The sequence below is a fragment of the Gossypium hirsutum genome, chromosome A11, assembly GCF_007990345.1.
Source record: "Gossypium hirsutum isolate 1008001.06 chromosome A11, Gossypium_hirsutum_v2.1, whole genome shotgun sequence".
Taxonomy (NCBI): domain Eukaryota; kingdom Viridiplantae; phylum Streptophyta; class Magnoliopsida; order Malvales; family Malvaceae; genus Gossypium; species Gossypium hirsutum.
The window spans coordinates 113,652,524-113,674,805 of record NC_053434.1 but is presented as its reverse complement, the minus strand read 5'-3'; the positions used below and the strand labels follow the sequence as shown (position 1 = coordinate 113,674,805).

The window sequence follows — 22,282 nt, the reverse complement described above, 5'->3', positions numbered from 1 at the left end:
TAAAAAAATGTTATGAATACTTATAAATGTTTAATTAAAAATAATATAATATATTTTTATTTAAAAATAATAATACGAGCGAGCTTAAAATGAGCTTAGATTTAGCTATTTCTAAATATAGACAATCTTGAGCAAAATTTTAAGCTCGTATTTTGAATCGGATCAGGCTTGAACAAGCATAAATTGTATTAGTATTATGTTTAGACCAGATCCAATTCATGAACACCTCTAATATATTGGAACTAATTAAAATTTGGGAATTATAAACAACGTAAATTGATTAAAAATAAATTTCTTTTAATATAAAGTAGTAATTTTATTAAAACTCGAAATGCTAACACAACTTACAAGTTACTATAATCACAACACTACCCATTAAAGCAACGGAAGTTAATTACATCTTCTATATAAATGACAACAACCGCTATACTGGTAGTGCTAGAACTACTAGAAATGCATCACATTAATCAATCACTTATAATTGCATCTTACCCTAACCTTGTCACTATCAAACTATGCCGATGATAAACCATTTATAACTCATTCTAGTCTTACCATTGTTGAAATGTGCCAACAATAAATCTTGGTCAACCATGATAACATGCATCCTAACCTTATCACTACAAAACTACGACGACAATAAACTCCGATCAACCATGATGACAATGTTAGAAGTCCTTGATGCCTTGCGAAGCCATTGACCATGATGACAATGCTAGAAGTCCCCTAAGACTCTTCCACACTGATTATGTAAAAAAAGCAGTCCCCTAAGTGACTTATATATCATTTCGTTTAAATGGCAATTAATATTATTATGATACTTTTATCTTTTGCATATTTTTATGTAATATTTAAATAAAATAATTAAGAACCATATACTCAATTATCGAATACATATTTAATAATATATATATTATCACTCTACTTATAATAATTATGTAACATAATCTAATAGTTAATAGTACTATCACACCCCAAGATGGAGCATGACACAACAATATTGTCTTAGTACAATACTCAATAATTTAAGTATTATCTTAAGATGATATAAAGCCTTCTATAAAAAAAAATAAGCTCCCTTTAATAAGTAAGGTCTCAAACCACGCAAATTTTTGTAATAAGTAAAAACATCACATCCACATTTCTCATAAAGAAATAAAAACATTATTACAAAAGTACGATATTCTCAAAATTAATTGGACAGTTTTATCATTTTTGAGGGTCAAGTGTAATTTTATCATTATTAATTTAAAATTTTATAAACCATAAAAAGGTCTAAAATTTCATTTTAGCGCAAGTCAGGTCCTGCCAATATCAACCCTTGAATTCAACACCGAATAAGAGTCCTATTATTAAAAAAAAAAGTGTAATTAAAACGTTAAATTAAGCTTCCATGATAATCTTCCCCACTAAACATCTAAAAAGTGAAAGAGAATAAAAGAATGAGTGACTAACGCTCAATAAGTATAACCATGACTTGTTAAAAGCATTGTTCTACTATTAACCTATGAAAATGAGGATAGTTGGGAAAGAAAACAAAATAAAACAATAAACCCCAGTTAAGTTACTAATATGTTTGGTTACAATTTCTCTTGAGTGTCACTATGATTTCACTTAAATTAGAAATAATTTGTCAGTTAAACTCTGTTTATTTGTTTCAATCAAATTCTAATTAGTCTAGATTATTTTATTATTATTTGACCTATGGATTTAGCCTATAAATAGGCTCTTTTACAACCCATAAGATGTTTTGAGGTTTCTTTGTTTTGGTGTATTCGAGGTTAGTTTTTATCTTCATCTTTTGTACTCTTTGTTCTTTTGTCATTATAGTAAAATTATCTTTGTCAATTGTTTTTTATCCTCTTTGAAGGGGTTTTTCCATGTTAAATTTGTATGTTCAATTTATCAATTTCTTCTGCTATTTTTATTTGTTCATTGCTTAATCAGGTCGATCCCCAACAATTTCGAATTCGTTATTATATGTTTATTCTAGTTTTTGTTGTTTTGGATGTTGAAACGATTTTTCTTTATCCATGGCAATGAGTTTCGAGGTATTGAGGGTACCCACATTCATGGAATCTTTCATTTTTGTGCTCATCTTAATTGTTGGTTCAGTTTATATATGGCGAAAAAGAGTATTGGAATGGTCTTAGTTCTTGAATATTCAAATAATAAAAAGAAAGGGAAAAAAAGTAAAAATAATAATAACATTGAGTATGAACTCCATCGAATTTTCCTTACTTGATGGTGTCAGTTGTTGTTTTATTAAATTTGTTTTGGAGATATCCCAATATTACCAATATATTTTTACTAAGAAAATAAATAAAATTCCAACCAAATAATGAAAATTTGAGCTAACTACTATAACCCGTTAACAGTAATCTTTTAACTAAGTCTAAACAAATTATTATAACCCGTTAATAGAGCCGATGTGAATCAATTATAAGCGAAGCCAGAACAATTTTTAAAGGGGTCAAATGAAATTTTAATTTTTTATAGTCTATATCTTTACAATTTTTAAAGGATTAAATTGAATTTTTATAATTTTAGGGGAAGCCAAAGTACAATTTTACCTTTACTGATTTAAAATTTTAAAAAAAATTAGAGGGCCTAAATGAAAAATTTTCATTTTAAGAGTGGCCGTTCTTTTTGGGTTTTGGTTCTATGTTGGCAGAATATTTTGGTTTAATAACTAATAAGTCCTTCCCCTCTTGAAGTTTTTATATTTTAAGCCCATAATTAAACATTCATTACAAATAAAGCCCAGCCATAATACAATATATAAATTATGGGTTACAAATATCTTTTAACTTAATTGGTTAAGTTTACAATTGAATCAAAATGGAGTGGAGGGCCGGGTTTGATGCTTTTCAAGAACAATGTTTCCTAATTTCTCACTTTTCAATTGCATTAAATATTATATTAGTCAAATAGAAAATAATTAGTATCTATTTGCATTAAAAAATAATTTTGTGCTGAATTAACTAGTAATATAATCAATATTCAACATTCCTTCAAAAATATCAAACATAAATTAATGTGTACATATAATTAATAATTATAACATGCTTTAGCGTATTTGAACTTACATTTTCTTGTATTGATAACAATATTCATATTAATCAAATTAAGACTCAAACCACCACTCAAAATTTTTAACTGTTAAACAAATTATTAAAATTAATAGGCATACAATAACAAAAAATCATTATATATATATATATATATATTTCCAGCTCCTAATGTATAATTGTCACTTAAAATTTTCACATATTAAATAAACCATTGAAATTAATAAGCATAGAGTAACCTAATATCATTTGTTTTTCTCAAAATTTTAAAAAAAAAGGCTCAATTTTTAAAATTTTTAAATGTTAGAAGACTATGGAACCTACTGAAATTGTATGAAGCACTACTCCTATAAGACAAGTGTTGTTTCCAAAGGCATGCTTGAACTGCTCTCAACCATTCTTTGTGGGTTAGCGCTGAGAGAAGTGAAATGTTTTGAATTAATTATAGAGAAGTTATAATCTTTAATCAAAAGTTAAAAAATGTCATTCAATTAGTTAATGTGTCAAATCAGTAATTCATTAGTGGATTAACGAATTTTTTAACGATGATAATTAATTTAAACAATTATCTTAATTAGAGTGACTAAACTAAAAAATAATCAAAATAAGACAAACTTTATTTTAGAATAACCTTACCTCTAATTTACTCTATATAAAATCTACAACAAAATAAAACTTGAACGTAGGACATCATAGTTTCCAAAGCCTTATTTGATTTATTTTATTTTATAAATATACTTTTTTACATAAAATTTTATTACCTATATTGTGTTTCATAATGTGATTCTATTATTAAATCATTGATAGTGATTAGCATTAATTGACTCAGTAATACCAACTTAATAATAAGAACACATAAGAACCAAACTTCAAAATAAACAATAAATTCTATTAGTTATGTCAATAAATTTATTTTATGATTTATACTATTATTAAAATACACACTTCATATTGGATATTAGGAAAAGTGATACGAGATGAAAAGGGAAAGTGGATATTAGGGTATAATCATTTCTTGAGAAAGTATTAAATCTTTGTCACTGAGTTATGGGGCATATTGGATGCTTTACTTCTACTTCAGAAACAAGGCTATCATAGGTTACCATCCAATATGATAATATTGAGGTTGTTAAGAGTTATTGGTGACAATAAATTCAAAGGATCAAATTCATCACTGTTTAAGAGAATTCAACAAATTTTATCAAATGAAGAGAAATGGTTTTTGAGATACATTCCTAAAGAATCCACCGGCAAAAATAGCCCTTTTGAATGACCAAGACTTGTTTTAAAAGAAGATAAAACTAGAGGCAATTTGTTTATGAATAAGTCTATGTAAACCATTCGCTTGTTTTAGTTATATTACACCAAAAACACACACACACTTCGCTCTTGCAAGATACTGGGAATTGCATTTTCGCATTTTCTCGTTAATTCAAACATTTTTCCAGCCCATCATAAAGCACAATTATAATCAGAAACACCAAAATACCAACTACCAACAAACAAACATGGACCGACAGAAACCAAGTTTCGTGTTTATTGCACAAGAACACACACACACACACAAAAGAGGATGAAATACTCAGTAATTTGAGTATTTCGGTCTACAACAACAGTCTTGTCCAGCTTATGACTTCAACAAAGAATACCAAACTGCATTGGCAGCATAATTCGACTTTGGAGAACAAAAATAATACCATACTTATGCTTCGGACAGAATGCAATCTATAGCCTGCTTGCATATGCCAGTCATCGTGGCCTCCGGCCCGTAAACCTGTATCAAGACAACAGTAAAATAGTCAAGTGGTAATACCAATGTTTCCTTTGCTAATTACACCACAACATCAGTAATGCAGCATTTTCAAAGAAGCACACTGTGATTTCATACCTCAAGGGGTACTCCTAGTTCCTCCCCAAGAGCACGCATCCTTGCCAAACCAATTTGATAGTTTGGACCACCTCTTCGAGCAAAGATGTGCATTCTTGCTGCTTTTAACTTGGCTTCCTGGAGAGAGGGGGAGGAAAAAGGACCGGAATGTCAAAGAAGAGTCTCAACCATTGAACTAAATTTTACTTGTTTTCAGCTGAATCGTACCTTTTCTCTCAATGCTCGAATGATTCCGTTGAAAGTAGCAGCTACATCAGTGAAGTTAGCAATGCCACCTCCAATGAGAAGGGCTCTCTTACGACCATCAGGGTTTGCAGTGGCACACTGCAACATCCCAAATCAGTAAAATTTTCCAGAAACTCTAATGGCGAATTTGCTTCTATTAAAATGGCTTAAACCAGTCACCGTTTCTTACATCAATAACAACTCTTGCATATTGCAAGACCTCCTCTTCATTTGGTGCTCCACTATACTCCGCATAGTTTCCCAGTTCTGAAGCATAACCTAAATCTCCTACCTAGTTAAATAAACAGAAATAACTCTAAATCCTTAGAATGGCATCAAATGATATCAAACCTGCGGAAAATAACGATAAGGTCAGTGGAACGTAAAACAAAAAACACAGATCCTTTAGAAGGCCACTTACAGTATCAGCATAAATGACACTAGCACCACCTCCAGCAACCATTGTCCAGATACGCCCTTTTGGATTCAAAACAGTGAATTTCAGAGATGCACTTGTCTGTAATATTAAGCGAAGATTATGATAAACAAATGTCCTTCAACCATGTGAAAAGAAATCTACATTGAAACATGGTCTACAACAAGAATGGCTACCTTTCCATCCAATGAATAAATGAAGCTTTCTGTAGAGCTCAGGACTCTCCCAAAAGGTAGAGGAAACTCTATGTTACCCCACCTGAATGCACAAAATTGTTTTGATGCAAAACAAATCTATATGAGATATATATTTCGAGGAGATATATAGCTATCAAGCTTGGCCTGGAAAGAAGCTTACTTGTTGAAGTTCTTGAATGCAGCAGTGTCGTCCAGCTCCCCCCTCATATCCAGTGGGTATGGTTCTCCATTCACCAGTGTAAATGGATTCATCTCGAGAAAGCTGAAGTCAAGATCTGCAGCCAACAGAAAACATTGGCATAGATGCTAAGACAAGAGAGCTTTAGAACAATACAATAATGTGTTGAACTAAGGATAATGGACAAAATCAGAGATATTGTAAAAATAGAAGCCTCTATCCCAATAAAAGAGATGATGATATTCAAGATCATAGTGAAAAATACTAGACATTTGGTGATCCTTTTAAATTCTGGCATTTAAGTTTTATATAAACGGGTGGATTATTGCATTTTCAGTCATGAAATGCAATTTCGCTGTTCGGTGAATAAAACATAGAGCCAACAAATCTGAAACCATCAACTCCATGTACCTTGAAAGACAGAAAAGACACCCATGATGAAGTCACCAATCTTCCCGCGGACCTACGTGATGCTTAAATGGTATCAACACTAGCTATATAAATGCAAGACTAAGACCAGTAATTCAAATAATACATTGCAAAATATAAGTATATATGAAGGATATGAGAACAAAGGCCAAACAGATTCCATTAAGGAAATAAAAACAACCGGGAAAATACTAGTGAAACTCACTTCCAAAGGAAGTGTAGCTATCAACGGTGCACATGTCTCCAAGGTCATAGGTTTCTCGGTTGGAAGGAAGATGGTTTTAACCTGCAAAACCAAAGATGAAAATACATGTAATCTTTTAAAGTCACATATCCCTTCAACAAATGGTAAAGGAATTCAATCGAAAGAAACAAAAGACCAAGGCAAAACAAACCTTATCCCAGTTCTCTTCAATATCAATACCTCCACATTCCGAAAAACTAATGGTAAAACCAAGCCTTTCAGAGACTATTGAAAGGTAATACTCTTGTTCATGGGGTACAAAAGGTTCAACAATGAATGTGGTTATAGGAGCTTTGCAACCGCCCATTTCAACCTAAATAAATAAAAGATTCGGATCAGTATTACCAGGAACGCAGACCAATCCAGTATGAGGAAAAAAAATTGAAACATAAATAGCTACTTGTGCGAAATGGAATTAAATGTACATAATTCTAAATAAAGTATTAAACTTGTGACTCCGTTTCATTCAATAGTTTTGTGATCTACTGAATTAGATAGCTAGAATTCGATTGTGCAAACCAATCCGAAAATCACCATGGAGATAGCGATTTCTGGTAACAGTGATTGAGATAATGCATGATTGATAAAAAAAATGGCAGCTGCAAACAATGAGAGCAAAGCGGTTACCTCAGTGCCGAGGCGAGCTTTGACGAATTCAGCAACTTCAGCAAGATCCAAATTGAGAGCAACCAAGCCACTCTTCCCACGTTTACCAAACAACATATCCGGCTTAACAACTAATCTGGTGGACGAAAGCCATGGTTGTTCGTTCGTTAACTCGGTGAAATCAGTAGATTGAGTCACCTAACAAAGAAAAAAAAACACATATCATACAATTTCCATTGCTTAGTTGGGTTTTCATATTATAATTAAATAAATAAAAACCTGAGCAGAACAGATTTGGAGGTCGATATTAGCGACGCGTTTGAGGTGTTGTTTGAGAAGTCTCTTGGAATCGTATTCTCTGATCTTCTTGCGAGCCATTTTAAGTCTCTGAGAAGCTTAGATTGAAGAAGATCTACAACCGCAACAACAACAACAACGCCGAGGCCGAGGCTTTTTATTGATAGAAAGGAGGAGGTAGGTGGAAGAAAATGAAGTGTTGGTTGGGAGAGGAGAGGAGAGTGAAGATTGATGGGTTCAATGGCAACGGGCGGGGCGGGCGGTTTTTTTACCCGCATTGGCCCTGACCCTGATCCAATTTTAACTTTATAATTTATAAATATTTGAACCCCCTTTCTTGGTTTTATTTTAGGGTAAATTACACAATTACTCACGAAATTATGAGTAAAATTTTTTTGGTCATTTAAAGAAAAAAAATAATTTGGTCACTAAACTATTCAAAAATTTTCATTTGAGTCACTAAACTATTCAAAAAAATTATTTAAGTCACTTGACTATTAATTTTTTTTTCTCTTTTAAGTTTTGTCAGAAAGCTCCAAGTAACAATTTGACAAGTGATATAATTGATAGTACCCATCGATGAGTAGAAGAATATAACTTAGATTCAAGTTGATTTGACGACCAATATCAGAGATCAGAGAAAAAAGTTAGTTCAATTTTGATTCACAAATTTGTGACGTCTAAATCTATTTCATTAAAAAAAATTGAATGGTAGAAGAGAAAGGGAAAGAGAGGGAGCTTTCAATTGGTACAAATAGAAAAAAAAGTTATATAGCATTTATTATAACTGTCCAGTGACTTAAATGAAAACTTTCGAATAATTCAGTGATCAAATTATAACTTTTTTAGTTAAAGGACTAAAATGAAAACTTACTCATAGTTTAGTGACTAATGGTACAATTTACCTTTTATTTTAATTTTTTCAAAGAAATTAAACTTGAGCTAAGACGGGCTGACCCGACCCGACCTGTGTTGGAGGTGTATTTAGCATCCCAATTGATTGGGTAGGGTATCGTCCATTCTATTTGTTAATTACAAGAAAAAGTGGTTTGTCTTATCTTGTGCTCACGCCTTACGCCTCGCACCCAATTTCGTGTATTAATCATTTGGTTTAAATCTGTCATAGGTCCCTGTACTCCTCATAACTTTAAAATTTAGTCTCTATACTTTTATTTATAAAAATTTAGTCCTATAATTTTAAAATTCAAGTTAAGTTGCTAACCTTGTTAATTATTTCATTAAATTTATTGATGTGATATTTTGAAATAACAAAACTATTTACATGGTAGCAATTTAACTAAAAAAAATAGCATTATAATGAACTTGAATTCAACAAAATAAATTTAATAGGGTTAACAGTTGAACCTGAATTTTAAAATTTAAAAAGTAAAAAAACTAAATTCATAAAAATAGTAGGGGTTAAATTTTAAATTTATGAAAAATATAGAAACTTATGTCATATTTTAACCTAATTGTTTCGTTGGTTTTATAAAAAAATTTAAGATTTTCATAGGTTTATTTGATTCCTATATTTTTCTATTCAAAGTGAGTATCAGATTCAAGCTAATGGAATCGAGTGAAAATATTTAAATTTGTTGAATTGATAAATTTTGATTTAAAATAAATTTTATAAAATTTAATCGAATGAAAAAATTAGTAAAATTAATAAATTTATTCGAGCTAATAATAAAATTGCAAAAATATTATAATTTAATTATTAAAATAAATAAAGTTGAATTTAAGGGTCTTTTTTGATAGACATTTACCTCTAATGTGATGTGTTTAACTTTCTTTTTATTTCACGTTACAGGATTACAGTATTTAATTTCACCACCATTATTGTTTTTACACTAATCGTAGGCCCTAAAATTCGAATAATAATATCAACATAAATAAATAAGGGTAAACCACCAAAATAATCGCTTTTGTTTACCACAAGTTACATTTTCGTTCCTTATGTTTGACATGTTACGTTTTAGTCACTTATACTATTGCGTTGTAACATTTTAGTCAATAAGTCGTTAACTATTATTAACAGTATAACGGTAAGTTGACATGACACGTTAAATCATCATTTCAAACAAAAGTTTTAGGTTAATTTATACGATTGGTCCTCATAGTTTTCTGTTTTGAGCAATTAATTTTTTTTTATGTTGTTTTAACTTTCACTTTTTTCTTTATTTTCCATTCTCTTCTGCTTCTCTCTCTATTTTCCTCCCTTCTCTATTTCTTTATATATGATTTAACGTGCCAAGTCATGTTACCGTTATAATTTTAACTGCAATTAATGACTTAACGACTAAAATATTACAATACAATAACGTAATATTTTAAATATAATTGACTAAAATATAATCTGAATCAAATAAAAAATATTATTTTAATAATTTAACCAATAAATAAATAAAAGGGAAGGAAAGGTAGGTTTGGGGATTGAAAAATTTTGAATACAAAGTAGGAAAGAATGGAAGCACGTGATGTGTGCAGGTGGGATGTGATTGTGGGTGGAAGCGTATCGATGAGATTTTGTTATGTCACTGTAACAAATAAAATAAAATCAGTTACATTGAATTTAGTTTTTATTTTTTAAGTTTACCTAATAATAATACAGGAATTTTATAAATACAATATATATTCAATAAATTATAATATAAAATCAAATTAATATAAAACATTATAGATAAACAATCGACAAAATTTGTACATCATTATAAATAAAATGCATTATAAATTATTATTTTAAAAAGTTTATTTATGTCCTATATCATTTGAGAAATAAATTCTTCGAATTAACCTTTAAAACTTTTTTTTTTCAAATCGTTTACTTTTGCTCAATGATGATGCTAACTTTTGAGTTGGTTATCGCTCGTCTTTTTTTCCCTCCCATTAATTTTCTTTTCTTTTTTTCTCTTCATTTACTCCATGTGGTTGTTATTGCTGAAACTCCACAAACTGTGATGGATAGATAGCGAGCTTGTTATTTTTAAAACTCCACCAGTCACCAGTAATTTCTCTTGAAGAGTGTGTGACTTTTTGTCAATTTCTTAATCTGCTTTTTAAAGAATATTTCAAAATAATAAATTATTTTACTAGTTAGTTTGGATCCATATTGTATTGAGTTTTATTTGGTTTTCATTGCTTAATAAAATTTCTTTTTTAGAAATTTTTATCTGCTCTTATAAGATGTTTTTTAGTCTCTTATGCATGTAGTATTGCTTTTGTAAGTAATTTTAATGATGGTGTTGTCGTTGTCCTCTCCAGTTTGGTAAATGCTTAAATTTTATCGATTTTGCCTGCCCGCCGTTTTGGACTATCTGTGATTGATTTCCTTATCGCGATAGTTGCTTGCAATTACGTTAGATATGTTGTGCTTGAATTATAACAAAATCAATTATCAATGTGTCGTAATTTTCTATTAATACTGATACTGAAGCTTTTGTCGTGTTAGTAGAACTTAATACTTCGGCGTCAACGATGAATGTTTATTATTTTTTCTTTTAATCGAATTATATCATCTCATTCATAAAATCTCATTTAAAAAAATCTTAACCTTAATATTTTAATTTAAAGATCTGGCCATTCAATTCCTAAAGTGAAATCATGGGTTATTCCTTACTTGATTCTTTTGACAATTAAATCTTCTATATTGTGACAATTTTTAATTTTATTTTATTTTATTCGAAATAAATAAAATTATTTAAAAGTTTTTTGTCTCAGTAAGGTTTATGTATAGATACTGAACGTGTTACCATCAGAGAAGAAATTATACTTCTTTACGTATCCTTTCGCTCCCATAATACAATTACTTCATTAGTTCCCATCTCTCTTCTCCATTCTCTATCTTTCTCTTTGTTTAATCTTAAATTTCTACATTTTCTTTCTTCTTTCTTCTTTCACATGGATATCATCATACCTCCCTGCAATCATACATCTCACTTGTCATACATATATCTTACGAAGACTAAAGAGAATCGTTGTGAAGAATGCGGAGGGAAAATCTCGGGTACTGCCTTTTCTTGTCATTCGTGCAAGGTTTGGAAGCACATTTCATGTGCGGATAAACTGAATCGTGATCTGCCTCTTAAGATTTTTCACCCCCTCCACTTGCAACATCGACTTCAACTACAATGGTATTATCCGGAGGAATTCATTTGTGATAAATGTTCGTATATATCTACTGGTTATAGATATAGATGTTCTTCATCATGTGATTTCAATCTTGATCTCACATGTGCTTCTTCGGTCAGTGGTCAGCTGCCTAAAGATCAAGAGCCATTGAGTTTCAAAGATGAAAAGAAAAAGAAAATCTTGCACTACAGCCACAATCACGAGCTGAGCTTCTTCAAATATAGGAAGGTACGCGAAGAAGACTATGATTGTTTATGGTGTGAAAAACATCTACTGCCATCAGAAGTGTGCTATGGTTGTAGATATTGCAAGTTCTATCTCCATCAGGTGTGCAGTGATAAGATACCCAAGACACTTTCTCATTATTTTCATCCTAAGCACCCTCTTCGCCTAACCTGTAACCTTGCCTTTCCTAGTGATAAATGCAATGCTTGTTCAAAGTGGTGTCGTTTTGGTACCCCTTTGTATGTATGCGAGATGTGCAACTTCCGCCTTGATTTTGATTGCGCTAAACTCTCGCCTTCCCTAAAACTTGATTGCCACCATCACCTTCTCACTTTTTTCAAAGATTTTAAGAAAAGTGAAGAAGGGCAAGATTCATATTGCAAAGCATGTGGTAAGCATTATAGTGGTGGTAGCGTTTATAGCTGTGTGCAATGCCATTTTACTCTCCATTTAAAATGTGTCGTACCATCTTCAGCTAGACATAAATATCACAGACATCCACTTACTATGATGGAGTTGATTAAAGAAGATGATTCTGAAATATATTATTGTGATGTTTGTGAGAATGAAAGAAATCTAAAAGATCCTGTGTATTATTGTCAAAGTTGCATATTCATAGCTCATATTCAATCTGTACTTAGTCAGGTAATAATATTTTTCACATTTCAATTTAACTTTCACAATCAAATATGAAGTACAATTTTTAAGCTCTCCACTGTGATCAGTCTAGATGAAATAAATTGTTGAAGCCGTGGCCTGCATTGCAACAAAGAACCAGCAGCAACAAATTGGTCAATAGACCAACAGCAGCAAATTGTACAATTTGAGCTGCTATACTGTTTTGTAGCAAAGAAATGGAGTTGGTTCAGTTATAAAATTACTTTTTGAATATTTGTTCCTATGGAACTTAGTCTAAATCTTTGTAATGAGTTAGCTAAGTTAGTAGGAAAGATTGACTGATGTAATAGCTGGTATGCCAGCTTTCTTTTGTATACAAGTTGCTATATTGGTAAGTAAGAGCAGTTAAATTAGTAGGTAGCTGTCAAATACTTTTGTAACCATCATATATTCAAAGTTTGAATGAAAATTATGATGACATCTCAGTTACAATTTTTCTTGCTGAGTTCTTTTCTTTTGTTTTTCTTTCAATCGTTTTTGCTTTCTTTGCTACTGCCATTGTTCCAACAAATGGTATCAGAGCCAGGTTTCAGTCTTTGAGGGCCTTGGTTGTACACTGTCATTAAGCAATTTTTGTTTGAAACAAAAGAAGAAGAGGTTGTTTTGCTTGCTAAAAAATGAGTTTTACACCACCTCCTCCACCTGTCTTTGCTGGAGAAAATTACAACATCTGGGCAGTGAAAATGAGAACATACCTGCAGGCACACGACCTGTGGAATGTTGTTCTCAATGACACTGAGCCACCACCACTAAGAGCCAACCCGACTATAGCCCAGATTAGGCAGCACAATGAAGACTGTGCCAAGAAGTATAAGGCTATGTCGTGCCTTCAAAGTGGAGTTTCTGATGTTATTTTCACAAGAATAATGGCTTGTGACACTCCAAAGCAGGCCTGGGACAAACTCAAGGAGGAGTTTCAGGGGTCTGACAAGACCAGGCAACAGCAGCTGATCAACATGAGAAGAGATTTTGAAAATCTCAAAATGAAGGACTCAGAAACCATCAAGCAGTATGCTGACAGAATCATGGCTACTGTCAACAACATAAGGCTGCTTGGGGAAGAATTCAGTGACCAAAGAGTGGTTGAGAAGGTCATAACAACCTTGCCAGAGAAGTATGAAGCAAAAATTTCTTCTCTGGAAGATTCAAGGGACTTGTCAACAATACCTTTGACAGAGCTTATAAATGCTCTCTATGCTCAAGAGCAGAGAAGGGCAAATAGGCAGGAGGACCACTATGAAGGAGCTTTTCAGGCTAGAAGCAGAGAAAGCTCAAGTGCAAACTTAAATGCCAAAGGCAAGAAGCCTTGGACTGAGAAGAAGAAGAAAGAACCTGTCAAAAGGAAGTTCCCTCCTTGTGTCCATTGCAAGAAGACTACTCATCTCGAGAAATACTGCTGGTACAGACCAGACATTCAATGTAGAGCCTGCAAGCAATTTGGCCACATCGAAAAGGTCTGTAAGAGCAAGCCAAAACCACAACCACAATTTCAAAACCAAGCTCAAGCTGCAGAAGAGGTTGAATCACCTGAAGAGCATGTTTTTTCAGCATCATGCTTTGCAAGCTCGAGCAAAGTTAGTAAAATATGGTTGATTGACAGTGGATGTACCCACCATATGGCTTCTGAGAAGAGTATATTTAAGGAGCTTGACACCACTTTCAAGTCCAAAGTTAGAATTGGCAATGGTGAGCTACTGGAGGCAAAAGGGAAAGGCAAGGCCTTGATAAGCACCAAGTCAGGTATTAAAACCATTTCTGAGGTTCTCTATGTACCTGACATTGACCAAAATTTGCTAAGTGTTGGCCAGCTATTGGAGAAGGGTTACTCTCTGATTTTTGAAGGCAAAAACTGTTTGATCAAAAATGCTGCTGGTGAAGTGTTGACTACAGTGGCTATGCAAGACAGAACCTTCATTGTGGATGTGAATCAACTGCAAGCCAAAGCATACGCATCTCAGTCTGATGAGACAGACTTGTGGCACAGGAGGATGGGGCATGTGAACTATAATTCACTGAGCATGCTGCACAAAATGGATTTGGTCAGTGATATGTCCAAAATTGAGCCAAAGGATGCTGTATGTGAGGTCTGTCAGTTTGGCAAACAAACCAGATTACCCTTTCCAGTCAACAAGGCATGGAGAGCACAAGGGAAGCTTCAGCTTGTTCATACAGACATCTGTGGACCAATGAAGACTACCTCCTTAAATGGCAGCAGGTACTTTGTACTCTTCATTGATGATTATTCAAGGTTCTGTTGGGTAAATTTTTTGAAGCATAAGTCAGATGTTTATGACTCTTTCTGCAAATTTAAAGCCTTGGTTGAAAACCAAGCAAATTGCAAACTAAAATGTTTGAGGTCTGACAATGGTTCTGAGTATGTATCTCAGAAGTTTCAAAAATTGTGTGATGATGCTGGAATTCAACACCAATTGACTACTGTGTACACACCACAGCAAAATGGTGTTTGTGAAAGGAAAAACAGAACAGTCCTTGATATGGCTAGGTGTTTGTTATTTGAGGTTAATATGCCTAATGTTTTTTGGGCTGAAGCTGTGAATACAGCTATTTACCTGTTGAATAGGTTGCCAACTAATGCAGTCAAAGGAAAAACTCCCTTTGAAGCCTGGTTTGCACAGAAACCATCTGTCTCTCATTTGAAGGTATTTGGTTGTCTATGTTATGTGTTGGTACCTGAGGAGAGAAGAACCAAGTTGGACAAGAGGTCCATGCCTGGGGTGTTTGTTGGGTACAGCAATGTGAAGAAAGGATACAGAGTCTTTGATCCACTGACCAAGAAGGTTGTAGTGAGCAGAGATGTGAAATTCAGTGAAGCAAGTAGCTGGAAATGGGATGGAATTGAAGCAAATTTGCCAGATGAAGAAGAGATTGATGTTGATCTGCAGCAAGCTGAAAATGATGAAGTAATTGAAAATGGCTATGATGATCAACCTGTTCGAGGCACCAGGACATTAATTGACATCTATGAGAGATGTACAGTAACTATAGTAGAGCCTTCATGTTTTGAAGAAGCTGCAAAAGAAAAATGCTGGCAGGATGCTATGGAAGCTGAATTTAAAATGATTCAGAAAAATGATACATGGGAGCTTGTAAACAGACCTGAAAACAGAAAAATTATAGGTGTAAAGTGGGTCTATAGAATTAAGAACAATGCAGATGGCTCTCTTAATAGACATAAGGCCAGACTGGTTGTTAAAGGTTATAGTCAGCAGCAAGGGGTTGATTTTTCTGAAACCTTTGCACCTGTTGCAAGGTTGGATACTATCAGATTGCTGCTAGCTTTGGCAGCTCAAAAGCATTGGAAGGTGCATCATCTGGATGTTAAGTCAGCCTTTCTAAATGGCTTTCTTAATGAAGAAATATTCATTGAGCAACCTGAGGGTTTTATGGTCACTGGTGAAGAACAGAAGGTCTACAAGCTGAAAAAGGCTTTGTACGGTCTAAAACAGGCTCCAAGGGCCTGGTATGAGAGGATTGATGGCTACTTAGCAAGGCTCGGGTTCACAAAGAGTATCAGTGAGCCTACACTCTATGTTAAGAAGGATCAGAAGGAAACCTTGTTAATTGTTTCCTTGTATGTTGATGATCTGTTGGTTATTGGCTGCAAAGATGAACTTATTGAAGACTTCAAGAAACAGATGCAACATGTCTTTGAGATGACTGACCTTGGTCTTATGACCTACTTTCTTGGCATGGAGATAAAACAAGGAAGTGATGGCATTTTCATAAGTCAGCAAACATTTGCTTCCAAGGTGCTTGAAAAATTTTGCATGTTGAAATGCAAATCAGTCACTACACCAGTTGCATTGGGAGAAAAATTGTCAAGTGCCAGTGAACATGATCGAGTAGATGAGAAGGCTTATAGAAGCTTAATTGGTTGTTTGCTTTATTTAACAGCAACTAGACCAGACATTGTCTATGCTGTTAGTCTACTTTCAAGATTTATGCACTGCAGTAATGTGGCACATCTGAAGGCAGCAAAAAGAGTGTTGAGGTATGTCAAAGGAACCATTGATACTGGTGTGAAGTTTTGGAGGGCAAGGGAGCTGAAACTCGTAGGCTATTCTGATAGCGATTGGGCAGGGTCAGTTGATGACATGAGGAGCACTTCAGGTTATTTTTTCACCTTAGGCTCGAGTGTTTTCAGCTGGAGTTCGAAGAAGCAACAAACTGTTGCACAATCTACAGCAGAGGCTGAATATATCTCAGCTGCAGCAGCTGTGAACCAAGCCATTTGGCTTAGGAAGATCTTGAATGATTTGAATGAAAGTCAAGTTCAGCCTACTGAGATTAGAGTGGATAATCAATCAGCTGTGGCCATAGCCAAGAATCCAGTCTTCCATGGTAAGACTAAGCACTTCAAAATCAAATTTCATTTTGTTAGAGAAGCTGAGCAATCTAGGGAGGTTAGCTTAATTCATTGCAGCTCAGAAAATCAGCTAGCTGACATTTTAACTAAACCATTGGGAGCCAACCGATTTAATGCTTTGAAGGAAAGGATTGGTGTTTGTTGCATACAGACCAAGGAGGAGTGTTGAAGCCGTGGCCTGCATTGCAACAAAGAACCAGCAGCAACAAATTGGTCAATAGACCAACAGCAGCAAATTGTACAATTTGAGCTGCTATACTGTTTTGTAGCAAAGAAATGGAGTTGGTTCAGTTATAAAATTACTTTTTGAATATTTGTTCCTATGGAACTTAGTCTAAATCTTTGTAATGAGTTAGCTAAGTTAGTAGGAAAGATTGACTGATGTAATAGCTGGTATGCCAGCTTTCTTTTGTATACAAGTTGCTATATTGGTAAGTAAGAGCAGTTAAATTAGTAGGTAGCTGTCAAATACTTTTGTAACCATCATATATTCAAAGTTTGAATGAAAATTATGATGACATCTCAGTTACAATTTTTCTTGCTGAGTTCTTTTCTTTTGTTTTTCTTTCAATCGTTTTTGCTTTCTTTGCTACTGCCATTGTTCCAACATAAATATTAATATTAATATTTGTTTGATTTATAGGATAAAGTTGCATCAGGAAAGGTCCCATCCTCGTCACCTCCCCCCATGGAAAACAAAGCTTTGTTTGTGGATGAAATGGAGCAGAATGAAGGGACTAATGTCATCCGCACTCTGGTTTGCATCTGTATTATGAATATATTAACAAACTTTTAGACAAACTACCCAAAGTTTACCACTTGATTTAAAGTCAACACTCTTGTTATCAATAATGAGATTGATATGTTACAATATTTTTTCTCAGTAAAAATTGATGATTTTATTAATAAGAAAAAGGCATCAAGATGCCATGCTACATGTAGAAAAGCACCATACAACCAATAACCAAACACTTGAAAAACTTAACCCAACTTTTTATATATTTCTTAATTAAGAAATGAGTTTGCTCATTCTCTGATTTCTTTTCTTTTTATTTATTTGTAAATACCAAGGTTCGACCTATCATCCATCGTCACCAGATGTATGAAGTAACTGAAGAGTTAAAAGGAGAAAATTATTGCATGGGTTGTCGTCTGGTACTTAATGGTTCAAGCTACTTCTGCAAGACATGTCCTGGTCTCTACCTACATGAAAAATGTGCTAAATTGTCATATGAAATACAACACCCTATTCATTCTAGCCATCCTCTTAACCTCTATACTTCAAATGTTTGGGGTTTTAACTTCATTGCATGTGATGAGTGTAGAGACATTTTTCATGGCTTCATATACATTTGCGAGCAGTGTAATTTCAAGCTTGATATGAAATGTGCAGCTTCAACAACTCATAAAATTGGGGTTTTAGAAGAAAAAAAGATGGGTAGAGTAACTGAGTTGCACCATTTCACCCACCCCCATAAGCTTTTCCTTGTCAATTTTAATGACCCTGTATATAAAACAAAATGCAGCATTTGTAAATTGCAAATCTTAGGTCCAGCCTATTTTTGCCCTGAGAGATGCTGCCAGTATAAACTACATGAATCTTGCCTTAGGTTGCCACAAAAGATTCAAGTCCCATTTCATCTAAATCACATGTTGGTTAGTCGTCTGCTCCCTAATAACCTCACTTCAATGGTGTTATGCTTGCACTTTGACCTTAACGCCGGGTGAAATTGCATATAGCTGTGAACATTGTGACTTTAACCTCCATGCTATATGTGCTAATTCCTTAAGGCGACGGTTTCACCTGAATGGTCTTTATTATTTTGGGAGAAATCATAAACCACTCTTTGATTTAAAAGAGGGGATAAATTTTGATTGTGAAGTATGTGATGGAAGTTGTGAAGGAAATCCCTTTTATCGTTGTCTAAAGTGTGATACCAATTTTCATTTGAAATGTGTTCCCATACCAGATATTGTGAAATCCAAATATCATATTCATCCTTTAGTCTTAAAAGATTCTTTTATTGAAGATGATTCTGGAAAGTATTATTGTGATTTTTGTGAGGAAGAAAGAAATCCAAATGATGATATATATTATTGTGAAGAATGTAATGGTCAAACAATTGCTCACATAGAATGCATGCTGGCTGAAGTAAGTCAATTACATACTTAACTTTTTAAATATAAAGATCCAATAAATTTTTTCTCTAATAGATCTCTAACATGATATATGCTCTTACTGTTAGGTAGAGGATAACATAGAGATTAGGAAGAACAATCACGAACAGCATTTGCGAAAAAAGGTCAATTTTCAATTTTTATTGTAAACATACAATGTTAAGACAATAACATTTTCACATTAGCAATTTAGTTTATTGGTTCTCGTAAGTTTGTTCTTGTAAACATGCAATATTTTTAGTTGATTAAGTCGCCAAAATAGTACTTCTATATTTGTGTTTGGATTCAGTTTATTTGTTGGCAAGACATTGAATTATTTGCATGATATGTTGATTGGTTCTGCTTGTGTTCTTATCATGTTCCACTCGACAACAGCTGGAAAATTTGGTTGCCAGTGTCTGGTCTGATGATAGTAGTTTGCAGCTTCAAGCAATCACTCGGTTTATGAAACTGCTTTCAAGTAGTGAGAAATTTATTTTGTAATAAAATTTATTTAAATAGTGATATAAAGTTCAAATAGTGATATCTTTTGCAATTTATCACAGAATGTAGAGCACCTATTGAGGAAGTGATTCAAGCTGGAGTGGTTCCTCGCTTTGTTGAGTTACTTGGTTCCCCAAGTGATTCTATTTGTGAGGAGGTATGCATATAAAATGAAATTATTATAATTAAGAAGTGAGATCAATTAAGTTTTACTCAGCAAAAGCTTATATATAATATTTTATAATATTATGTATTCTTCTTTTTTTCTTTTTTCAAAATTCAGGCTGTTTGGGCATTGGCAAATATTGCTGATGATTCTCTTAGATGTCGTGATCTTGTCATTGGCCATGGTGCTTTGCTTCCTTTTTTGGCTTTGTTGAATGAGCATGCTGAGCTTTTTATGCTCAAAATTGTTACACGGACACTGCCAGTGTTTTGTAAGCCTCCATTTGATCAGGTTTGATCCTAAGTCCCTCGGGAGCTATTGTTGGTTTAACAATTTTTTTTCATGTAGAATGTTTTTTTCCTTGTAACAATTTACAAGTCTAAACTAAAACAAAGCAAACCACAAACACTTAAACAAATCATCAGTCAAACAACATTAAATTGATTTTTGTCTTACTATTTATCTTTCATTTACTGTTCAGGCTAAGCTTGTACTCTCTACATTAGCCCGTCTTATTCATTCAAATGATGAACAAGTGTTGACTCATGCATGTTGGGCACTCTCACATCTTTTTGATGGCACAAATGAAAAAATTCAAGCTGTTATTGAAGCAGATGTATGTGGGCGTCTGGTGAAACTTTTGATGTGAGTTAGACTATTTTTTTGTTGCTTGACTTTAGAAGTCATTCTATTTCCAAGCTATTTTGTTTGGGTTTTTTTTTATTACCAAAATTGTAAAATTTTGGGCTTTCACAGGCACCCATCTCCTTCAGTGATAACTTATGCTCTTCTTACAATTGGACATATTGTTACTGGAGATGATGTGCAAACTCAGGTATTAGGCACTCTGTTTGGTTTGCTTTTCTTTTTAAATGATATTACTAAAATATGTATCTTTTTCCATTTATCATATCTTTTTCTTTTACTAACTAATTTTCTCACTAAAACCACATTTATACCCCCTTTGATTAGACTAAAGATTGTTTGGGTTTAGTTGTTAAAGATGATCTGTTTTCTCATTTATGGGCAAACTTTTTTGCTACACAGTGTGCCATTAGTCATCAGGTATTGCCATGCCTTTTAAACCTTTTGAAAAATGATTATGAAAAGAGAATCAAGATAGTTGCTTGTTGGACAATCTCAAATATCACAGCAGGAAATAAAGAGCAGATACAGGTATCAATTTCGAACCTAAGGTTTTATCTGCGTTGATTTTTATAATGAAACGATATGTAATGGTATGAATTTTACAGGCTGTAATTGAAGCTAATATTATTGCTCCTCTAGTTTATTTGCTTCAAAATGTTGAATTTGATATTAAGAAACAAGCTATATGCGCAATCTCAAATGCTACATCTGGTGGGACTCATGATCAGATCAGGTACGAAAAATGGTTTCCTATATTATTTTTCAAGGGAATCATGTCTTGACAGAGTATGCATGATAAATTGGCTCAACTGGGCATGTCACATATTACAGGTTCCTTGTAAGTCAAGGTTGCATCAAGCCGTTGTGTGATCTTCTCAACTGCCCCGATCCAAAAGTTGTTACAGTTTGCTTAAAAGGGCTTGAAAACATTCTCAAGGTAGGAGAAGTTGATAAAAATATGGGCACTACTGAAGGAGCGAATCTCTATGCATAAATGATTGATGATGCAAAGGGTCGAGAGAAGATTGAGAATTTACGGTCTCATGACAACACCAACATTTATGAAAAGGCTGTGAAAGTTGTTGAGACATATTGGTGAGCTCTATGTTTCTTCCACGGGATTCAATGAAGATCTCAAGATATTATTAATCAAGACTAATTTAATCTTTGTGCTACTTAAATTTGAAAGATTGATAAGGACCATGTGATTATATTTGTTGTGTGGAATTCTTTAAATTTGGCAATAAATGATATTAAGATATTTCTTTCCATTTCCAAGTTTTACTTATAAGTGTAGATTGTATATTATCAAATCGTTATAGAGTAAGATAAATTTAGTATCTTTTATAAAAAAAACAATATACTTTTATTACATTATGTTAATATAAATTTAAAAATTTAAATTCAAAATGTAAATAAATATAACAAAATAAATTAAAGTGTAATGACAACACAATAAAAGGGGTATTTGTTTCATGAAAAATAACTTACGGTAAATTATTTCTACAAATTGAACTTATTTTATGAATGTATATATATATATATATGTTTGTGTGTGTATTGTGTTTGGATGATTCTTGTAAAACATTTTCCGTTATTTGATAATTGTTTTCAAAAAGATTGTAAATTCATTCAAAACTACTTTCAAAAATCTTTTTTAACATAATATTTTTTGAACTTGAATCAAACAATTGTTATGGATAATTACATAAAATTTAATTTACATATTTAATTTTTGTAATATTTTTTTATTAAAATCATGTATTATCTTATGTTGCATGCATGTGTCACAAGACTAGAACTTTAGTTTGGCAAACT

General features: G+C 33.0%; 3 protein-coding genes across 3 annotated transcripts; 2 read left to right on the top strand and 1 right to left on the bottom strand.

The window, feature by feature from the left end:
• Positions 1-4,468: 4,468 nt before the first annotated feature.
• On the bottom strand, positions 4,469-7,867 carry LOC107886475 (ATP-citrate synthase alpha chain protein 3). Its single transcript, XM_016810450.2, has 12 exons — positions 7,554-7,867; positions 7,296-7,472; positions 6,820-6,981; positions 6,630-6,710; positions 6,407-6,458; positions 5,978-6,092; positions 5,797-5,878; positions 5,606-5,701; positions 5,375-5,476; positions 5,167-5,283; positions 4,960-5,076; positions 4,469-4,845 (listed from the first exon to the last, which is right to left on the bottom strand). Exons 1-12 carry the CDS (start codon positions 7,650-7,652, stop codon positions 4,774-4,776), a joined length of 1,272 nt encoding a protein of 423 aa, XP_016665939.1. The 5' UTR covers positions 7,653-7,867; the 3' UTR covers positions 4,469-4,773.
• A 3,509-nt stretch (positions 7,868-11,376) lies between these two features.
• Positions 11,377-12,685, top strand: LOC121209361 (uncharacterized). The gene has a single exon (XM_041079949.1). It carries the CDS (start codon positions 11,469-11,471, stop codon positions 12,615-12,617), a length of 1,149 nt encoding a protein of 382 aa, XP_040935883.1. The 5' UTR covers positions 11,377-11,468; the 3' UTR covers positions 12,618-12,685.
• Positions 12,686-17,062: 4,377 nt separating this feature from the next.
• On the top strand, positions 17,063-21,735 carry LOC121209360 (importin subunit alpha-like). Its single transcript, XM_041079947.1, has 11 exons — positions 17,063-17,746; positions 18,061-19,141; positions 19,236-19,292; positions 19,543-19,630; positions 19,713-19,807; positions 19,934-20,107; positions 20,298-20,461; positions 20,573-20,651; positions 20,864-20,992; positions 21,070-21,197; positions 21,296-21,735. The coding sequence occupies exons 2-11, from the start codon at positions 19,130-19,132 to the stop codon at positions 21,456-21,458; spliced, it is 1,089 nt and encodes a 362-aa protein (XP_040935881.1). The 5' UTR covers positions 17,063-17,746; positions 18,061-19,129; the 3' UTR covers positions 21,459-21,735.
• The last annotated feature ends 547 nt before the right edge of the window (positions 21,736-22,282 follow it).

What these genes read in the sequence shown, in the direction of transcription:
- LOC107886475 (XM_016810450.2), bottom strand. Translation starts at nt 7,652, where the DNA reads ATGGCTCGCAAGAAGATCAGAGAATACGATTCCAAGAGACTTCTCAAA. An exon ending in TTTATTCATTGGATGGAAAG is followed by an intron (nt 5,702 to 5,796) that starts GTAGCCATTCTT and finishes TTAATATTACAG; the next exon opens with ACAAGTGCATCTCTGAAATT. An exon ending in AACTAGGAGTACCCCTTGAG is followed by an intron (nt 4,846 to 4,959) that starts GTATGAAATCAC and finishes GTCTTGATACAG; the next exon opens with GTTTACGGGCCGGAGGCCAC.
- LOC121209361 (XM_041079949.1), top strand. Translation starts at nt 11,469, where the DNA reads ATGGATATCATCATACCTCCCTGCAATCATACATCTCACTTGTCATAC.
- LOC121209360 (XM_041079947.1), top strand. An exon ending in GTGATTCTATTTGTGAGGAG is followed by an intron (nt 19,808 to 19,933) that starts GTATGCATATAA and finishes TTCAAAATTCAG; the next exon opens with GCTGTTTGGGCATTGGCAAA. An exon ending in GAGATGATGTGCAAACTCAG is followed by an intron (nt 20,652 to 20,863) that starts GTATTAGGCACT and finishes TTTGCTACACAG; the next exon opens with TGTGCCATTAGTCATCAGGT.